This window comes from Chelonus insularis, unplaced genomic scaffold, assembly GCF_013357705.1.
Source record: "Chelonus insularis isolate UGA/USDA-ARS -01 unplaced genomic scaffold, ASM1335770v1 contig_18_pilon, whole genome shotgun sequence".
Lineage (NCBI taxonomy): Eukaryota > Metazoa > Arthropoda > Insecta > Hymenoptera > Braconidae > Chelonus > Chelonus insularis.
The window spans coordinates 281,103-297,563 of NW_023276419.1; the positions used below are offsets into that span (position 1 = coordinate 281,103).

Here is a 16,461-nt window from a genome sequence, read left to right on the forward strand (position 1 = left end):
TAAAATATTTTTATAAATTATTTTTAGCTGTTCATTTAATTTATGTTATTTATAAAATCCAGTCAAGATGTGTTTACGTCCATTGTAAATAGTTGAAATATTTAAAAACAAAAATAGTTAGTTTAAATGCAAAAAAAAATAACAATAATAGTAATAATAATAATGACATCAACAACAGTGAATACACGACGTCTCCACATATTTTCATTGTGCAAGTTTTTAATTTCAATAATAAATGGTGTAAAATGTTGGCTGAAAAATAAGTACTAGTGAATTCATAGTTGATATGTTTAATACATTTAGCATCTAACGACATTGGACTGGATGAGAAAAGTATTTTTTATTCTAATGTATTAATAAACATTATTATTTTTAAAAGCGAAAAAAATCAACCAATTAAAAAATAATTAATTATTAGTAAGTGGAGTTTATTTGAAGTATGGCAATTATTCGAGTTTAGATTTAAAGCAAAACAATTCCGAACAAATTGAATTATTTTTGTCTGTTATTAAGGTTTTTATATAGATTAAGATATGCTTAATTATTAATTATTTTTATCAACAAATAATATAAATTGATATAATTTTTTAAAACGACGACCAATTATTTAATATCGAGATTTGTATATTTTTTTTTGTAATTATCTCAATGTAAATAGAGTTTTAGGTAAAAACTAAAAATAATTATCATTCAATTTTTATTATTATTATTATTAATAATAATAATAATAATAATAATAATAATAAAAATAATTATAATGATAATTAATTAGTTTTATTAGTTAGCAGAAGAGGAAGAAGATTATTATTATTATTATTATTATTATTATAATAATAATTAAAAAGATAATCAACTTTTAAGTTTATCAGTTTTTGAATTTAAAATAGATTCTTCTATTGATAATTTAAAAATCTTTCTTATAAGACTGTATTTTAGTAAAAAAAAAAAATAAAAAAAAAAATAACTGTAAAATAATTGATTTATATATAATTAAGTTTATTTTGTATTTATCGTAATACTGTATAATTAAAGTGATAGCAGGGACACTTGTAAAAACATAATAACTGATAGAAGAAGACTTTTCAAGATAATCCTGATAATTAGATGTATCGAATTTTTATTTAACAAAAAAATACGAATAAATAGATACTACGAAAAACAAAACAAAAAATATGATGAAAATAGAAAAAGAAAAAAAAAAGAAAAATAAATAAAGTTGATAAAAAATCGGTCAAGGCCAAAGATTTATTGAATCCAAAGAAAGTGGTTTATTTAATGAATGATGAATTATACGTTAAAAAAAAAAAAAAACAAATCTATTCTGAAAATAACTGAAAAATATAAAATTTATTGGAATAATAAAACATTAAATACAACAACAAGTGTCCTTTTATTTAAAATGAATAAATAACAATTCGTGTATTTATTATTTTCATAATGAAAATTGTTCAAAAATTTCAACAATTAATTTCAACAAAATATTTATTGTTTATAGATCTTTTAATATTATTTCATAAACAATTCGTACTAATTTTGTATAAAAAGAATAGTGACAAATGATTCTGGATAAATAAAAAAAAAGAGTAAAAATTATTTTTTATGGACATAATCATTAAAATAATAATAACAATGCATGATTAATATAAATAAATTATTTAAGTTATTATTATTACTATTATTATCATAAAAATAGATTAAATAAAACAACAAAAAAAAAACTAAATGTATTGTGTAAATAAATATATAAATATACATTTATTTATTATTAACTTTTTTTTATATTAAATAAAAATAAAGATAAGACTAAGAAATACCAAATGAATTGTTTAAGCATTATTATTATTATTATTATTATTATTATTATTATTTGTTTATTTCATCTTTTTCTGTTTTAATTTCTACTATTGCATATCAATTGATAAAAAACACATACACTCATACACAAAATATTGATTAACTAAATTGAATTATTTAAAAATAAGAATAATGAGCAGAAAAGCAATGATACAAATAAAATAAATAGAAAAAAGAGACTTAAAAACAACTGATAATAGAAAACCAATTGTATTTATCTACTATAAATAAAATAAAAGATGAACATTTTTTGAAAATCTTTCGTATATTATGTACTTGACTAATTGATAAAAATGATAACAATAATAATAATAAAATAAAAAATAAATTATTAATTAATGACTAATTAATTATTAATTGTAGGAATGAAACAAAATGATTTAATCATTAATTAATAAAGTTATAAAACTCAAATGATTGACCATCCATTTAGCTGCTTTAATAACCAAGAGTATACGACTAGAAGTATTAATATCATTAACAATTGAATAGTTATTAGTTTTTACTAATCATTATCATCATCATTAATATTAATGTCATAATTATATTATTATTATTATTATTATTATTATTATTATTATTATTATTATTATTGTTATTATTAATGGAAAACAAAAAAAAATCATTCATAAATTATAAATATATATAAATATATGAATACATAACTATGATTTAAATATATAAATATATATTTAATAAATAATATAAATAGAAAAGAATTAATTCTATTTTATTCTCTATCGATTATCATTATTATTGCTACTATAATTGTTGATTGAGAAACAAAAAAATAGACTTGGAAACTGCATCAATATTGCCTACACACTGTTTTTGATAAATAAATATCAATTTTAGAATAAAAAATACAGGTAGAAAGAATTATTTTTCTATTAGTATGTTAATAGTATTGTTTTGTTATAATTAGTAATTATAGCTAATAATATTGGAATAAGATTAAATTAAAATATAATAAAATATTTGTAAATTTAATCAAGTCAAGTTATACATAATTATTTATTCAAATAATATTGTTTCATTTATTTTATTATGTTTAGGGATAAATAATTATGATAACAATACATAATAATTACAATAAACTTGTAAATGTTTGTCAACAATTTAGTATCATAATTATCTATTTATATTTGGTCAGTGCCTATATACATTTACATATACATTATTAATAAAATAAGCCAGATACTATATAAAGATTCATTAATAAATAATATTATTTAACATTTATTTATTTACATTTTTTTCAATTATTTATTTCAATAGTCATTTTATAATATATAATCTAATACATATACGTATATCTTGTATCTATCTGAAGCTGAGATTTACTAATCTTAAATTACTTTAAATTTCCCCCACCAAACTGCATATTTTTTATTTGACTTTGACTTGAAAATTATTTTTGAGTGAGATAGTCGATATAAGAACGCCCGCCATAACACCTCAAAATTTACTACAAAATAATTGATTATGCACTTACTACTTAACTTACACTGTCTAATCATGTAAACCATTTTTTTGAACATTTGTAAATATTTTTTGAGTGAGAAAATCAAATAAAAAATGCGCAGTTTAATGAGGAAAATTTGAACTTGGGAAAGCCGAGTCTTGATCATCATGGTGGCACTCTCAAAAATTCCAACCAATCAGAATTTATTAACCATCCCCAACTCCTTCAACCACCATCGGACCCAACATTACAAGTGTTGGCGGCTTTTCAATTTAGTTTCAGTTGATTCGCAGATCTGTGAATATCTATTAGGTTTTAGTTGATGATCAATTACAGTGTAAACATCATATAATTGTGATCGTGAATAGATTAAAAAGACATTTTCGAGTTTAGAAAGAGACTAAAATTATCGTGAATTTATAAATTGAAAAAGAAATAACTCTTCTTTGGTGATATTTCAATAAAACTCGATAAAAATGATGAAAGTTGTGGTGTTGCAACATCAATTACCTATGCCTAATCTGGCCAATTCATTTTTTCCCACTAATCCAAGTCTGGAGGATGAATTGCGACGACTTTTTGTCAACTTTAGTCTTCAGTGTCAACAAAATCAATCCCAAGATGTAACACCCAGTGGTGAGATGGAATAATTACTTTATTATTTATATTTTTAATTCTGCGCAACAATTTTATCTTTCTCTTCGTCAAGTTCATTTTCATTTGATTGAGGTTATTTTTTAAAATAATTAATAAAATTAATAATTAAAAGAATGCGAGGTCAGTAAACAGCAGAGTAGATAATTGTTTGCATCAAATAAAAATGAGATTGCTAGAATAGCACATTCGTGAGATATACATCGGCCATATTTATTCTTCAGACGTGCTTCAAGTCATTTATCTTGATACTCTATTATCGGTTCATGTTTCCTATGATTTCTCGAGAAAATCACGTCGGACTATGAATTTTTTGTTGCATTCGTAGTCCACCTGTTTCAACATTATTTGAATTATCCTCATGTGTTATCTTCATCGACGTCATTTTTCCTAATTCATTATTATTGAACTTATTTACAATTTGTCGTCGAATCTTAACATCCAACCTCATCTGTAGTTTCCTAAAAAATACTTGTTTGTCCCGCACATATTGGTTACAAATTTTCCCTCGGGATTTTACGCAAGTCCAAACATGTGTTAAGATTTGGTTCTCTTCCGCACAAGAGTCTTAAAGCAATAAAAAAAGGGTTTTGTGCATTGTTAACTGGTCAGTTATTGACCATCAGCTGAAATATTTAAATAAATCTTTTTAGCCGCAAGGGTGATCGTAAATCATAAATAAATAAAATAAAAACAAACAAAAACCCATACGGCTTTCCACTCACATTCCATATCTCTTGAAAAACTTTTTTCAATCTCAATTTGTAATAAAATATCTGTTGAGGTATAAATTTATGAGTGTTTCTGTTTAAAATCACAGCTTTTGTTGTTGACCACATTGAAGGATAAATAAACACATCGTGTTTTCCGTAATTACATTTTTCCCGTAAAAAAATACAGAAAATACACCGTAATAATAAAATTAAATTTAATTGATTAATAATTATAAATGATTTTTACAATTGAATTTCATTTAATTCTCACCAAATATATTTACATATTACTTCATAACATATATAATCTTTATTTTCCATAAAATAAATATAGTAAATTTCTAATAATATCTATTTATATTTAATGTTTAATATATTTTAATATAAATATTTTTCCAAATAAATAAATATTATGAACTGATCAAAAATGTTGAAAAATTTTTTAATAATCAAATGATTATGATGATATTTCAATTGAATTTTACTGAAGTTGCTTGATTTGTTGATTATCACAGCGATGTATACTTTGTATCGAAGAAATGACACGAAGAGTCGTGTGAAAGAAAAAAAAAACATTGGTTGTTTACATCGGTATTATATTGGAGAAAGTCAAGCCATAAGCAAAAAATAATAAGCATTCTCAATTTTTCGTGGTATCGGCGGTATCAGATAAACTAGTCAAAAGGCATTTGAGTCTACGAAAAATCTAGATTTCAGTAGAATTGTATGCCAAATAAGAAATACTATTAATTATTTGACACTAATCAATGATTACATGAAAAGATATTTATTCACCATTCACTTCCTACATTTATTTTATTATTATTAGTGTTCAACTTACTTTACTTTTGAGATAAATAATAATTAACTGATTCATCGCACAAAGTAAACATTATATTGGATAAATGTCAATAACCAAAGTTCCATTTCTTCTTGTTCAAATCGATAGAAAATTATTGCTAGGATTGTAATATGCGGCGTCTCACATTAAAATTAAAATTCTTAGAATCAATATGGTATTCCGATAAATCAAACAAGTATATCGGCATTGTTTTGATCTGAGGAATGTATCAAAATGAAGGATCTAGGTGACATTTAGGATGTAATTAAACACACCAAGGAAAGATAAATTGTCATCACTTGAAATGTAAACATTTTCAAACGTTATATATTATCGAGATTGAATTTGATTTAATGACAAATCAAATGGACAGATGTAAATATTGAATACGAAGGCGGTGTTTGAGTTTAGATTTTTCAAGTTTGTTTATATACTTTGTCCGACTTTGTTCCACATTATTTATTACACTAATATTTTAATTATAAAATAATGTATTGTTTTTTTCTTTTTTAGAAAAATATCATTAAATGCTAAAAAATATAATAATAAGTTGTCGGTTAAATTGACACACAAATATACTGTTGGGATAATTTTATTAATACTTGTCATCAATTGATACAATGTATGTACCAAGAAAATATTTTCTTCTTTATCGACTATTTTGAAAATTATATTACCGACTTATCGACCGACTTGTTGAACTGCTATATTTTTTTTTAATTACTTCAACATGTTAATTTTTGAAAATTACTTATAAAATTTGTGCAATTCTTTTTCAGTTGAAGAAATAAGAGATGAATTTCGTCAAAATGGCAAAGACTACGAATATTGTCCAGAATTAGAAACTGGAGAGCTTCCAGAATGTACTTATCGTCGTAAAAGGAAGAAGCCACTTCCAACAGAGTGTGTTTTCTGTAAAAATAATGGAGAAGATGCTTCATACTACAAAAAACATATTCTTAAAGATGCTGATGGAATTGTCAAGTGTCCCGTCCTGAGGTTTGAAACTCATTTACTAATCATTTTATTTCATTCAATTAAGCAACCATTTATTATTTCATTATTTATCTTCAGGGAATATAAATGTCCAATATGTGGAACATCGGGCGATCATGCTCACACAATCAAGTACTGTCCGATGAATAAAAACCCCGAAGTGGTGCCGATCATCAACACGCTGAAGGAGATGAGGAATTCAACAGGAAAAAAACGCACCAAGTAAGTTGTTTTATATTTACTCTTATTTATTAATTTTTATTTCGTTAATTTTTTTAAAGCGGGTTTTCTTTTCATCGCTAGAGGAAAAAATAAATTAGGCCCCTGGTGGATAATGTAAACCTACCAAGATGATAGGATCCATCGACAATCATGCTTATTAGAAGTAGTTTGTATACCTAGTAATACAGTTATAATGTTAGTAGTAGTTGTTAAAATAGTACTTAACTATTGATATGAAGTATATTTTTTATATAAACGATTTATATAAAAATTTATACGACACACGAAATCATTAGAATTAAGAAGACAAAAGAGTTATTTAATTTTATATATAGCGTTACTTGATAATCATGGAAACCAAATATTTAAGTACCAAAAATTAAAATCAAGCTTAAATGAAGATTTAAAAAAAAAGAAATCAAAATTATGACAGTTGATGAGAATGAAAGTTTATTTTTTTGACTGAAATTCTGGAATATTTTATAAAAATTTCATCTTTCTAAAACTCAATAGTTTAACACTTGAGAATAATTATGATTATAATTTGAAACCATACTTCTTATTGATAATAGATATCATTTAGAAATATGTTTCGTTCATTTAACTCAAAACCAAAACACTTCTTTAGTATTTTTTACTTAATTTTAAAAATAACAAAAAGTAGTAATTTTAAACTTTATAAATCTCTCAATTATTAAATCGAGTAATCAACCAATAAAAAATATCTATTTAACAAGTAAACATGATTGAACAAAATAATTACGTATTAATGTTTCTAAAGTATTGATTAAATACAACAGTTACATGATTAAAAAAAATCAATGAAGTAAAAGTTTAATCATCTCAACAACGTATTAAAATAGTTGAGTGTTTTTTCCTACACTCTAGATATTTCATGAGTTAATATTCCTTATCAAATCGTAAAAATATCAAAAAATGATCATTCAGTTCTGAGATTAATCAAAAAGGTTACTTTTTTCTTATGACGTACAATATACAATAATGTTTCGAGAAATGAAGGATGATATAAATATTGAGTGTTTAGTATTTTTGAGACTAAAATAATATTAGTTATTAAAGATTATTAGATAATCAGAGATTCTTGAGAATCAGAGATGAGAGACAAAGTAGATTTAAATACGAAACATAATTAAGTTGAGATTAAAAAAAAACCCTTATAATTGCTTGTTTTATAATGATAATTTTATGGTTTTTTGTGTTTGTGTTTTTTCGATGTTTTTTCTATTACTATAATTGTAAACAATAAGATTTGAAATCTTTTTTGCAATAATCATCAATATCTAATAATTGGAATATAATTCCTAATGATCTAACTAAAGAAAAAACTTACAGTTTTGTTCTTTATTTTTTTTCTTTTCTTTTTTTTTTTGCAAAAAGTTGATTAATATTTGACTGAAATTTAATCAGTTGAAATAATAAAATAACTTTAATTAAATTTTATATAGTACCTTCAAAACGTACTTAATAACGTATGTGAAAGATAAATTAATTACTTTGAAAAGTCTTTTAGCGAGTATAAATACGGATATTTTACAATGTCTTCTAAGTAATTTCATCCTAAAAATATGTTAACAGTACTATCAACTATTGTAATATTTCATGCGATCAATAATTGTACAACAGGTTCGATACTAATATTGACATCAAACAGATTCAACTTTTAATTAAATCGTAATAATTTCAATAATTCTTCAATTGTACAAATAACTTATCCATCAGAGTTTACCTAAACTCTAGATTACATTGCATTTCAATTCTGTTCTTTACTATTCACAGTTCATAAAACCGTGCTAATTAATGATTATACATTACTTTGTATTATTCATGAATTAAAAGTAAAAACTTTCAATACAGATTATGATATTTTCTTCAATATGTATTTATAATTATCAACAATTAATATTAAGTTATGTCTTTACTATACTATTATCCTTATTATTATTATTATTATTATTATTATTATTATTATTATTATTATTATTATTATTATTATTATTAAATTTGAGTGTTTTTGATAAATAAATAAATATATATATATATATATTTGATGTATTTTATGTTTTGTAAAAGAATTTTTATAAAATAAAAACTGTCCTTGTAAACTTTTCTTCTCTTTTATGTATGATATTAAGAGTAAGCATTGATGAATTAAGTCATCTTTCGACATAAATAATTGTAATTACGGTTAATTATAATTGTTTATTGGAAATTCTATTCTTTAAAACAAATATTAATTTAATTTTTATATTTTAAGTTATAATAATTGATTTGATTTTACAATGACAAAGTAAGGAAGAATATTTTTCCATTGTTTTTTAATAATTCAGTAATATGAGTTAATAAAATATTTATTCTAATATGGTTAGAAAAAAAAGAAAAAATAAACGCAACAAATGACCGATTTATTTTATCATCACGAAAGATCTTCAAATGCATCAGGATTTATTCATAATTTATATTCAGACAGTTTTCTGATGATTTATTCGAGTAGTTCTTGTAGTCATTTCAATTGGTTTTAGCGTAATAGTTTAAGCAGAACAATAAAAGTGAAAAACAATTATCTAAAAAGTAAAAAGTTGATAAAATCACGGGTGTTTCCAAGCATAAAAAATATTCAAGTATTCAAAATGATCGGTTATGACATGTTTATTACCCGGAAGTATGACGCAATCTTGTCTCTAATCTCTTTTTTATTATTAATAATTTGGGTCAAACATCAAAATTCTCACTCAAATGGGGAAATTTTACATCCTTGTGTCACTTTACAATTATTTTATTCATCAAATTCTACTTGTTTTTTTTTGTTTTTTGAAACAAGTTGATTGATAAAATCATATATTAATGTACGTAAAATAATATTGCTTTGTATTTATTAATTGGTTTAATTGTACATGAATTATAATTAGGATTATCTAGTTATCGTTATTAGTTAATTGTTGTTCTGATGATTGCCATTGTTATAAATGTAACCAATTAATTGATGGTGACAATAATGATTGAAAAATATTTATCTTTTTTCCACTTAAATCGAGAGATGGTAATCAACAGTAGCATGCAATTATTTCCGTCACTTTTATATCCAACAAACATTTAAACCCAACGATTGATCGTTGTAGTGTTCCATACAAGCTGGTAATGATTGTGCCTATGACTACACAACCATTGTATTGTACTTTATATACCCGATGACCTAAATATCCTTTCGTCACCTCTCTCAAGGCATAAGTATTCAATCCTCAACGCTATTTGCTCATTTCACTATCAAACCTCTACCTGAATAGATCACGGCTATTTTCAAAGTTGAAATCACTTTTGAGATCAATCAATTTTCTCTCTTTCTCCTTCTTTCGATAACTCTCCGTAACAAATCATTAATTAATAAGATATTTTAATGTGAATATAAAAAAATAAAATAATTCTTTGATAATGCAAGTGTGGTTTCGAAGCGTTTTTTTTTTAATTATAATGACAACAAGTCAAGCAGCATGTGCTTCAAAAACATTAAATTGCGTTAATCCCTTCTTACTTGGATTATTGAAACATAAATTAAAGTCTAAAGTAGTTGTTCAAAAAATAACAACAACACTGGCACCAATTGACTGCATTTGTGTCCCTTATTATCAGTGTGATGCAAATAATACCATCATTACAGATGGACTTGGACTAATAGACATCAGGTAATTTTTTTTTCTATCTTAGATAATACGATTATTTATTAATATTTTATTTTAATTTTTTTGTTCGTTTTACAGAGCTAATTATAGGCCACGAAGATGCACGGGAGATCTCGAAGTTTGTTGTAAGCCCCCAAAGCCACAGCCTCCACCGCAATCAACAACACAACCTGCTATGATGGCGACCACACCGTTGATCTTTTCTACTACTTCAACACAGGCTCCGACAACTTTACCACCAACAACTATGATACCGGGTACTTCACCCACTTATACATCTATAGTAATTACAACGGTGACAACACCTACTTCTGCTACTCAAAACTCACCCTCACCAACCACTAAATCTTCTACACAATCAACAACCATCTTAACAACTCCACCAGCAATTATATCTACGATATCTTCAACTACTAAATCCACTTTACCACCAACAACCATTCTCACATCACCACCGACCACTAGACCTACCTCACCATCAACAACACCTCAACCTACATCATCTCCAACTATGAGTCCGACCACACCATCAACATCTAGACCTACATCACTTTCAACGTCTATGTCTACCTCACTTCCTTCAAGCCCTACAACCATTCCATCTCCAACTACAAAACCTACTCCTTCAATTACTACACCAAGAACCACTACTTTATCTTCCGAAGAGTGTATTTGTGTTCCGAGTTACCTTTGTGACGAGGATGGCTACATAATAACCAATGGTGAAGGGATTATTAATCCACGTCTAACATCATTACCATGTTCATCAGCTAATGAAGTTTGTTGTAAAGTTCGCAATGAAAATAATATGTTGCCACTTACTAATTTAAAATCTACTACTAAATCTTCATCGACCATAACTTCGGTAGCAACATCATCAACAACGCCCACTAGACCAATGACCACTTCAACAATGTTTACCACTACTTCAACTATGTCTAATACTCCAATGACCACCTCATCAACAGTTTCATCTACTACTTCTCAGCCTTCAACATCAGTTCAGTCTTCAACTGATATGTGTGTTTGTGTTTTACCATCACAATGTGACTCTAACGGCTACGTAATAGTATCAGGTTCAGGAGTGATTGATCCACGTTTTCGACAATCCCGGCAATCTACTAATACTTGTGTACCACCTGAAATCTGTTGTAAACTTCCGTCGAACAATCAAGATTACGGTGTCATTTTTCCTGATGATGATCAAACTCAAACTTCTGTAGCTATTGATCCACGTGCTAATCTCACTTCGGATATCAGGAACGAGGGAACTACTAATGCCTGCCGTTGCGTCAAGTCTGCATCATGTACCGCTGGAAATGAAGTTGAATTAGATGCTGCTGGGATTATTGATCCAAGATTTAGATTGTGTTTCCCATTGGATGAAGTTTGTTGCAAACTAAAAGGAATCATCACGATGTCTACCAGCACGTCAAGTCCAACTACAACTAATTCTTCAAAGGTTGTCAATAAAGAACCAGTTCCAAATAGTGGTGAGCCGTTGTGTGGCGTTCCTGGTCCACCTTGTAAACCAGGTAATCAATGATACATTTATTTAGTGGTCTATTAATTGGTAATATGTGCATATATATATTAATTATTTCCCCTAGATGAATGTCCTACTGATGACGGTAGTGCATACTTTGCCGAATTTCCATGGATGGTAGCACTACTGTCACGTCGAGACACTGGTCAAGCACTTTTCTTGTGCGGAGGATCTTTAATTCATGTTAGAGCAGTCTTAAGTGCTACTCATTGTGTACTAAAGTAAGTATAAATGAGATGATTGTACTTATGGTGGTGGTTGGTTGTCTAATTTAGAAAAATGTTTATTCAACTTACGAGTTCTAGCCGTCAAAAGGGAACCATCGTAGCACGGGTTGGAGAATATAACACATTGGCCACCAATGAATCTGCTCCATTCCAAGAAGCCGAGATTCAAGCCATTGTCACACATCCACAGTATTACAGCGGTGGACTGTATAATGATATAGCAGTTTTAATTCTACAAACACCCGTTAATTATGCTGTTAATGTTGTTCCAATATGTTTGCCGGAGAAAACGACAATGTTTAATGCTGGGACACGATGTTTGGCTAGTGGATGGGGTAAAGATGGATTCGGTAAGACAAATAAACTTGAAGGGTGGTATTTTAAAATAAACCTTCTTTTATTATGACTGTCTGTTTAGATGGAAAATATCAAAAAGTTTTGCAAAAAATCGATCTGCCAATAATCGACCGTAATGAATGTCTAAATCGTCTGAGAGATACGAGATTAGGGAAATATTTTCAACTACACTCGAGTTTTATGTGCGCTGGGGGTGAAGAGAGCAAAGACACTTGCACTGGAGATGGTGGAGGACCTCTAGTATGTTCCACACCGACTGGACAATTTATTCAAGTACTCAATATAACACTTTTATTTTTTATTTAAAAAAAAAAAAAAAAAACTTTGAATGTAAATATTTGAAATGTTCAAGGTGGGCATTGTTTCGTGGGGAATTGGCTGCGGAGAATCAAATGTGCCAGCAGTTTACGTTAATGTGGCTCCATTTCGATCGTGGATTGACCAACAATTATCTAGCTATGGGCTCTTGTAATTACTATTATCATTTCAAGTGATAAATCAATTTGAATAATTATCTTAAATTAATTCAATATGAATTTTAAATAAAAACTTTTATAATTTTCGTTTCTTAAATAATAATTCTTTGAATGAATAATTCTAACTTTAAATTATATTTAATTTTTAATAATCTTATTGTGAGAGTACTTTTAATTCACAAAGGAAACTCTGATTTAGAAAATGTAGTCCATTCCTGGAATGCACTTTGTAAAATGGTCAAGACTTTGTCCTAGATTACGATTGGGAAAGCCCTTGGGAAAAAACCCAACTGAATAATTTTAAAATCCAAGTTATACAGTCGACATTTGTAGGATGAGTTTATCCACTTGCAAATTACTGTTGACTAATAAGTGGGGAACAAACGTATATAAATATGAAGAAACAAGTTGTGAAAGGAGAGTAGGGATGTCCAGAGAGCATTGAAAATCCGTGGCATCGGTCAGGGTCGCATCAATCGTACGACGTCACTTGGAAGAGACGGTGGTCATCGAAAATATCTAAACTCAATTCGACACAATTTTTGACACGTAAGTTTATCAAAGTTATTTAACTATTTTTTATTTTTCATCTTTTTCCTTTTTTCTCGTACTTTACTATTTTCAAAAACAAACAAAAAGTTTTAATACATTATATAACTTATTTAGAAGTTGATTTTGATTCATAGATGTTGGATAATCTTGATGAACTTTTATAGCCGGTCACTAAAATGTTGAAATTAATAATAAAAAACTCTCAACTATTCTGTTCTTATTTTCTAAGTCATTTAATACGATATTTTAAAGTCTTTAAAGTAAGTGAAAGTCATTTTGAAAAATTTGTTTTATTTTGTTTACAGTGTTAACAATTAATGTTTACTTTCGGGTTATCTAATGTTTCTCAAGAATCTATGAATTAACATAATTAAGAGCTCGATAGAATGTTTCACACATTTTATTTACTTTTATTTTTTTTTTTTTATTATATCAATAAATGATTAGAAAAAACAAAATAAAATTGTTAATTATTATCAATTGGATGATCTGAAATGATTATAATTTACAAACTACTATGAAAACATTTCGGGGAATCCCAACACCGATTGCTCAATATTTAAATATCAGTGGTGTCCTTGGGATCTCTACTGGAAACGTTTTACATTAAATACTTGATGTATCGTAGTATTGGAACGCAAGTATAATGTTATCCAGCATCCGTGACGTAAATTTGTCTATAAATAACTTGATAATGATGTTCTCTTATTAATATTAAATGGATTACTGATTTTAAAAAAATTCATTTTTTCAGGTAAAATTCACTAAAATGATGAAGAAACTAAACACATTGGGCGTAATTTTAGTTTTAATAATAGGATTAACCACTGCAGCTCCACAAAATGATAATTTAGATGATTTAATTAAAAGTGTCTTTGGTACTCCATCAACAACAACAACAACAACTCCATCAACTAATAATAGGAATGATGGAACATTAGATAGTCTTATAGACAATGTTTTTAATGAAAAAAATACCAACAACAATGTCAATAATAATAATAATAATAATGATAATGGGAATACTTTTCCGGGAACCAATAACCAGCAGGAAAATGATGATGACTGTGAATGTGTTCCATATTATCAATGCATGAATGGTTCAATTGTTGATGATGGAATTGGATTAATAGATATCAGGTGGGAAACTTATCTTTTTACACTATTAGACATCTCTCATTTTAACCCGCATAATAAAACATTTTAATAATCTTTTCATTATTAAATGCTTTTATTAAGGGGGAATATATTTTTAAAATTTTATTGAAAGCATCCAAAAAGGCTTATTTGATTTACTTTTACATTATATTTCTTCATAATTGACTAATATTTTTTCTGATGTCCATTTTTTTGGTTTTAATCATGTATCGGCCTGCTAAATGTGCGCTCTCTTGACTCTAATAATATCCCAAAGTTTCCCAAAAACTGCAACAAGGTATTCTTTTTTTACACACATCTACTCTTATCATTATTTATCAACATAAGCTTTCACTATTGTTTGTATAGTTGATTTATATATATTTTTTTTTAATAATCATTTTATTTATTTATCCATTTGTTTATTTAAAAATAATCAGAATAAGAGGTGTGTGTGAAAATTATCTGGACATATGTTGCAAACGTCCAAACATTGTCGACAATGAGAATCGAGTGACACCACCACCGATAATTAGACGAGGATGTGGTCAACGTCGTCCTGAAGGTGTTGGATTCAGAATCACCGGACAAACTGATAATGAAGCACAATATGCTGAATTTCCATGGATGGTAGCTGTTTTAAGAGAAGAGACTGTTGGTAGCAGTGGAGAAAAAATGAACTTTTATCAATGTGGAGGATCCTTGATACATGCTCAAGCTGTTTTGACTGCTGCTCATTGTGTTGCTAGGTGAGATTTATTATGAACTTTTGAATTAATAACTTGTTCTGACATATAATTTTTGGGCATTCTAGTAAAACTGCCAACCAACTAAAGATTCGAGCAGGTGAATGGGATACGCAAACTAAAAATGAACCTTACCCTCACCAAGACCGTGACATCGCCAAGGTCATTGTTCATCCTGACTTTCATCCTGGTGCTTTAAGAAACGACTTTGCCATTCTCATTCTCTCGCAACCAGTCGAATTGGCTGAGAATGTTGACGTCGTTTGTTTGCCGGAACAAAATGAACTCTTTGATAATGATAGATGTTTTGCCAGTGGTTGGGGAAAAGATCAATTTGGTAAATTAATTTCTTACATAAAACAAAGTCTTTTTCGAAGCTCATTCAATAAAATGTATTATTTGCTAAGGTAAAGATGGCCACTATCAAGTAATTCTCAAACGAGTTGAGGTACCTGTTGTCAATCACCAAAGTTGTCAGAAATTGCTACGTGGCACGAGACTGGGAAATTACTTTGTGCTTCATTCTAGTTTCATTTGTGCTGGAGGTGAACCTGGAAAAGATACTTGCAAGGTAAAATTTATTATTATTCACAAATATTTGAATATTTCTTTATGATGATTTTGTAATGACAGGGTGATGGAGGTAGTCCTTTGGCGTGCCCATTAAAAAGTGATCCAACCCGTTATGCACAAGCTGGAATCGTTGCCTGGGGTATTGGATGTGGTGAAAATGGCATTCCTGGAGTCTACGCAAATGTCGCCGATGCTCGAGGCTGGATTAATCAAATGTTATATGAAAACAATCTTTTTATTGAACAATGAGTGACTTTTTATTCTCAATTATTGCATTAGTCTATAGTATATTTTGAATACAAATACTTGAATCCCCTTCATTCATCTAAATACTACCACAATCAATTTAATTATTTTGTAAATATCTATTTACATTTTATTTACCCATTTGTATAAATAATTAATAA

At 27.3% G+C, this 16,461-nt stretch overlaps 2 protein-coding genes across 4 annotated transcripts; both read left to right on the top strand.

The window, feature by feature from the left end:
• The first annotated feature begins 3,582 nt into the window (after positions 1 to 3,582).
• nanos lies at positions 3,583 to 7,917 on the top strand. Of its 3 annotated transcripts, none has more exons than XM_035078992.1 (4): positions 3,583 to 3,955; positions 6,307 to 6,526; positions 6,602 to 6,745; positions 6,805 to 7,917. In XM_035078992.1, exons 1-4 carry the CDS (start codon positions 3,796 to 3,798, stop codon positions 6,824 to 6,826), a joined length of 546 nt encoding a protein of 181 aa, XP_034934883.1. In that variant the 5' UTR covers positions 3,583 to 3,795; the 3' UTR covers positions 6,827 to 7,917. The 3 variants fall into 3 exon arrangements, with proteins under 3 accessions (XP_034934883.1, XP_034934884.1, XP_034934882.1); XM_035078993.1 differs by having other exon boundaries at positions 6,808 to 7,917; XM_035078991.1 differs by having other exon boundaries at positions 6,827 to 7,917.
• Positions 7,918 to 10,880: 2,963 nt separating this feature from the next.
• On the top strand, positions 10,881 to 16,321 carry LOC118064422 (uncharacterized). The gene is made up of 11 exons (XM_035078987.1): positions 10,881 to 11,975; positions 12,051 to 12,207; positions 12,286 to 12,563; positions 12,632 to 12,843; positions 12,923 to 13,038; positions 13,302 to 13,329; positions 14,356 to 14,738; positions 15,176 to 15,484; positions 15,550 to 15,818; positions 15,889 to 16,052; positions 16,115 to 16,321. Exons 1-11 carry the CDS (start codon positions 10,952 to 10,954, stop codon positions 16,301 to 16,303), a joined length of 3,129 nt encoding a protein of 1,042 aa, XP_034934878.1. The 5' UTR covers positions 10,881 to 10,951; the 3' UTR covers positions 16,304 to 16,321.
• Positions 16,322 to 16,461: the final 140 nt, after the last annotated feature.